We start from the raw sequence: 6,000 nt of genomic DNA on the forward strand, positions 1-6,000 counted from the left end.
TCAGTTTTTTCTTTTAACTTACTTCTTTAAATGGTTGCTGCAATTATTTTGATAATGGCTGGAAAGGTAATTCTTGTATGGACTGCAATAATTCACTGAAAAGCTATTTGGAAACTACATTCATTTGTAAATCTAAATATATCCTTCAAAAAGTACCAAATTAATATCTGTCAAATATTACTATCAACAATGACCACACTCAATGCTTTTGTGCAGCAGTAACAAGACAAGGATGTTAAATTTTGTTTAACTTTGTTACAGAAATGTAAACTTCAGTTAACTTGTAATAACTTTTTTTAAGCCCAAAATGTAGGCCCAAAATGTAGTGTTAAAACTTTGATGGATAGTGTTTTTAATGCTTCTATGCTATTACAATATTTTATTGTTGCAAAAGAGAATGTTTAAGGAATTTGAAGTAACTATATGCAAATCAAATTGACCAATCTGGTTTCATTGTTCAAAGTATTAATGACTAACTGGATTTTTTTTCAGATGTAATCAATGATACAAGAAGTTGGGGGTAATTGTGGGGTGGGGGCCCAGGACTGAATAATCTTATGTCCCCTTAACATGGCTTTTAACTTACAAATTATATTTTAAAACCATATTATACGTCTTTTCATTTATAAACTAATTTGTTTGGCACTCTGCTTCCCTAGCAAATGGCTGATATCATAGGTAGCTGAAATGTGAAATCCTGAATTCAGGTTTTGGAAGATAAAAGTGCCATAACTTCAGATAGACTTTTTTGTTTAAAATATATATGCAGCTTTATGTTGGTATTGTTTATCAATTGGAATCTTAAACTATGTATTTTTCTTCTTTTTAGTAACTCATTTCGATTCATTTTTAAGCAATACATTTACAAACTTGTTACTTTTAGAGCGCAAAGTCCTTTCCATTTTTAAGCAATACATTTACAAACTTGTTACTTTTAGAGCGCAAATGACTAAAAATGAACAGGAAGAAAAATCATATAAATTGTAAAATGTTAACTTTTCTAGCCATTATTTGTATGGATACTTTAAACTCTTAATTTCAAAACACTGTAATATAGCACCAACTAGTTATAATTAACTAATAAAAAGATTTATATAAATGAAGTACCTACTAACGCAGTAAATGTTTGATTTTTTTCAAATCTTCAAGACAAATCTCAATTCAACTTGCCATATTTTGTAAAAGAAAAATTAAGTTGGAAGGTGATGTAGTGTGTTACACATGGCTATATATAAACAACCACTATATGCCTATTCACGAAAGAACTCTATCGGAAGAGCTTCTAGCTTGTTTGAAATCTTATGCCATTTTACTGTGTTCAGCTGCTAGATACAGACTTTCTCAAATACTACAGTGACGGGCAGCATTATAAAACCCTAAAATAGATTGTGATAATTTGGTGCTCTTTCAATACATAATCAGGAGAGATTTTTATATATATCATGTGCAAGATCTTAATTGTAGCTGTGAATGATGCAGATATTTCCGAGAAGCTCATAGTTGAGTATAAGCTGAAGACATATGATCTTTAGGAACTTCTTATCGATTTAACTTGTTTGTTTTTCTGTTTTCAAATCATCACGAGCCATTTGATTAACTATTCTATCATCTACCATTCAGCAAAGTTTAAAACCATTTTAGTCTTTTTTTTTTTTTTTTTTTTTTTTCTGGGAACATTAGATGCATGTAGTTTGATTTTCTGCAGTTGGGAACAAAGGTTAAAAGCATTGGCCAAGATACTGTATTTCATAAACAAGCATTTAAGTCTTGTGTTGACGTGTAGAAAGTTGGATACCTTCCATTTGGTAACGGTTGTAACTCTAGAAAGCACTGGAAATTGTTGCATAAGAATTTCTACACTATTTGTTTCGAGAACATGCACAGAAATTTGGGCACCTGAAATTTAATTTGGGAAAATTTCACATGGTGTGGTCTAGGCTGACTGTAATGGATTCAATCTGCACCATCATCCCACTTTTAAATTGACAATAGAGATTTTCTTCATTAAAACTGTACAAACCATTTTGGGGATTCAAAATGAATTTTATTTTTTGTTTTTTAGAACTGATCTCTCCATAGACAAATTAGTATAATACAGTGTCTTTCCTCAGACATCCTTCTGTAAATCAACATAAACAACTCCATTCTTATTGACTGGATTTTTTTCCCAGGTGGGTTAACTGGGGAAAATTATTTGACATTTACACATGTTATGACTAATGGATCACTCCTTAAGAGCTCCTTTATGGAAGAAAGTCGCTTCTCTGAAATTCTCCGTTGACAGTGTGCATGATTGATTGATTGATCTAAAAATATGAATATAGAAGGTATATTAGTCTGTACAAAACAGAGGGTGGTGGGAACAATGAATTTTGTTGAGAGATCATAATGTGGTAAAACAGTCTTCATTGGTAACTATCAAATTCATTTTTGTATTTTCAACTAAATATTAAACCTGAGAGGTGGTGAGCACCTTAACTTCCATTGGAGTCCATGGAAGTTCAGAATGCTCAACATCCCACAAGGTAATGCCCCAAATCTGCACATATGAAAGTTGGTCTTAACCTACTACACTAAAACACAATCTTTGCAGATCAGTCTTATCTGAGTGGTGGTTTGTGCCAATCTGGGCTTACGCCCTTAAAGTCAGTTAAATGAGATTTCTTCACTCAAATATTGTAAGATAAATGCAGAAGGTGTTTAATACTTCACCACAAATGTGCTCAATCGGGAAAACTTAGTTTGGACAAAACCTCTAGAAGGATCATAGTCTCTTGCCATGAAGATTCAACAAGGTTCATAGGAATTTGCTGTGGTGTGTTGAAACATTTTTGTGTTAGGATTCTAAAGGATGTGTATATATACAACATATACATATTTTGATATAGTATTTTCTCATTTTATATTTTGTTCAGCATTTACAGCCGAACAATACCAGCAACATCAACAGCAACTGGCACTAATGCAGCAACAGCAGTTTGCACAAATTCATCAACAGCAAGCAAATAGTAATTCCTCTGCCAACACTTCACAGGTGAGGGATTTGTCTGTGCTATGATTTATCCCTCATTGTTTCCCACCAGGGATCATCTCTAATTGTCAACTGTTGCCATAGAACCTTGAAACTAACCAACAGGAAAGTGGCTTTCGCCTGAATCTACATCATAGCCATTCTGTAAAGTGTTTAGAAGGGACACTGCAGGTGAGTGTGGCAGGCATTGCCTCTGCTCCCTCTTAACAAAAACCAAAAAGATGAGTGAACAATTAAATGAAATACGCAAAAACTCAGGAATATATAGTGCAAAGAATTCCAGCCATGTTGTTGTCCTGTTGATACTGTATGTATGACTGTGTTCTGAGGCCAGATTGTTATGTTTTAATAACAATGTATAAACATGTCCTGTCTTTAGCTGTGAACATATGTAACAGCTAAATATGTAACACTGAAAGTGTCAATGGACAAACAAAGAAGTTCAGAAGTTACTGTTGGACGTCTGAACCTCCTTGAATCTTCCAGATTGGTTTGGGAATCTTGTTAAAAATGCTATGGAAGGACAGTGTATTGTGCATTTGAAATACTTGTGCATGTTTTAGTACTGGAATTGTAAGTACATGGGGAATACTGCATTTAATTATTTATCTAACTTTACCAAACATCAGAAGTTTAGTTTGAGGGAAGATTGAGGATCAGTTCTTTCTTTATCTGCACTGGTTTGTGCATTACTAGTTTAAGCATAAAAATAGGAAGAGTGCTGACCTTTTGAAGCTTGATCACATTTATTTGCCACCTTTCTTCTTAGGGTTTTGTTTCCAAGACATTGGATTCTGTTAGTGCTCAATTTGCTGCTTCAGCTTTGGTAACATCTGAACAATTGATGGGATTCAAAATGAAGGATGATGTGGTGCTTGGAATTGGGGTGAATGGCATCCTTCAGGCCTCAGGTATAGAGCTATACAAATCTAAATTCATTCTGATTGTATTTTGCTTTCATAGTTGGTATGTGAAACTCCTGTTTGGAGTCTCAGATTTTCTTTAAAAAAAAACCAAAATCTCATTCTTCTGCAGGAGTATACAAGGGCTTACACCTCAGTAGTACTACACCTACAGCACTTGTACATACAAGTTCATCGTCAGCAGCAGGTTCAACCTTGTTACCGCCTTCAAATATAACACAGACTTCGAGTTCCCACAGTGCACTGAGTCACCAAGTAACTGCTGCCAACTCTGCAACCACTCAGGTCCTGATTGGGAACAACATTCGATTAACTGTACCCTCATCAGTTGCCACTGTAAACTCTATTTCCACACTCAATGCACGACATATACCTAGGACTTTAAGTGCTGTTCCATCATCTGCCTTAAAGCTGGCTGCAGCAGCAAACTGTCAGGTGCCCAAGGTTTCAGCTTCATCCTCTGTGGATGCAGTACCAAGGTAAGTCCTGTATGTGTCTGAATTTTCTTAGTTTTTTATCTTCTGGTTTTCCACAATGACATTGTTAGCTCAGAAACCTAGAATGTTAACCCAAAGCTGCTCTACCAGATGGTACCAATCAAGGGAAGTATTCCTCTCCACTAAATGCAATGTAAAACCAGGCTTGTTTATCCATTTGAGAGTCAAATTACTGCCTCATAAAAGGGGAGAACCTTCTTATCATACTCCTTTAAAAGAAGTGATACTGCCAATAGATGAATGACTTTAGGGAATCTGGATCAATGGTCATCCAAAGATCTTTTTACAGTTAGAACATTAGCAAAGTTTTCAGGGAATACCTGAAATTCTGTGTAATGCAGAATTTGTGAATTGTGAATTTTTTTAAATAATTTTGTAATAAAATTCAGACTTTAAACTGGAAATTAGGCTCTTATTTATTTCTCATGCTTTCAGTCAGTCTTTAAATGTTTAGGTAAAAAGTCCTATAACAATATATATTGAGTTTTGGTGGTGACATATTTTTTTCTACGTGTGATATAATTGTGACAATATGACATACTGCACTTCAGTTGAGAAGAAGAAAAACTTTCAAATTTTATGTTAAAACTAGGACCATTGATTAATTGCAGTTAACTCGCATGATTAACTCAAAAAAATCACAATTAGAAAAATTAGTCATAATTAATCGGACTGTTAAACAATAGAATAACAATTGAAATTTATTAAATTTTTCTACATTTTCAAATATGATTTTTATTACAACACAGAATACAAAGTGTACAGTGCTCACTTTATATTATTTTTTACTACAAGTATTTGCAATGTAAAAATGATAAGCAAAAGAAATAGTATTTTTCAGTTCATCTCATACCAGTTGTGTAGTGCAATCTCTTTATCATGAAAGTGTAACTTAAAAATGTAGATTTTTTGTTTGTTACATAATTGCACTCAAACAAAACCATGTAAAACTTTAGAGCCTAGAAGTCTACCTCAGTCCTACTTCTTGTTTAGCCAATCGCTAAGACAGACAAGTTTGTTTACATTTACAGGAGATACTGCTGCCTACTTCTTATTTACAATGTCACCTGAAAGTGAGAACAGGCATTTGCATGGCACTTTTGTAGCCAGCATTGCAAGCATGTGCCCCTTCCTGTTTCAACCACCATTCAAGAAGACATGCATCCATGCTGATGACAGGTTTTGCTCGATAACACTCCAAAGGAGAGCGGATCGATGCATGTTCATTTTCATCATCCTAAGTCAGATGCCACCAGCAGAAGGTTTATTTTCTTTTTTGGTGGTTCGGGTTCTGTAGTTTCTGCATTGGACTGTTGCTCTTTTAAGACTTCTGAAAACATGCTCCACACTTCGTCCCTCTCAGGTTTTGGACAGCACTTCAGATCCTTAAACCTTGGATCAAGTGCTCTAGCTATCTTTAGAAATCTCACGTTGGTACCTTCTTTGCATTTTGTCAAATCTGCTGTGAAACTGTTCTTAAAACGAGCGTGTGCTGGGTCATCATCCGAGACTACTATAATGTGAAATATATGGCAGACTGCAGGTAAAG

The 6,000-nt window shown here is 34.5% G+C and overlaps 1 protein-coding gene across 5 annotated transcripts in view; it reads left to right on the top strand.

The window, feature by feature from the left end:
* EPC1 (enhancer of polycomb homolog 1) overlaps positions 1–6,000 on the top strand; it is a 113,948-nt gene that overhangs the window by 106,516 nt on the left and 1,432 nt on the right. For 4 of the 5 annotated variants that reach the window (XM_030550201.1, XM_030550202.1, XM_030550198.1 and 1 more), the window contains 4 exons: positions 2,916–3,034; positions 3,116–3,202; positions 3,801–3,942; positions 4,067–4,433. In XM_030550201.1, the coding sequence (XP_030406061.1) occupies positions 2,916–3,034; positions 3,116–3,202; positions 3,801–3,942; positions 4,067–4,433 (715 nt within the window). The remainder of the gene's footprint in view (positions 1–2,915; positions 3,035–3,115; positions 3,203–3,800; positions 3,943–4,066; positions 4,434–6,000) is intronic. The other variant, XM_030550199.1, reaches the window with a different exon arrangement.

The sequence above is a fragment of the Gopherus evgoodei genome, chromosome 2, assembly GCF_007399415.2.
Source record: "Gopherus evgoodei ecotype Sinaloan lineage chromosome 2, rGopEvg1_v1.p, whole genome shotgun sequence".
Taxonomy (NCBI): Eukaryota; Metazoa; Chordata; order Testudines; family Testudinidae; genus Gopherus; species Gopherus evgoodei.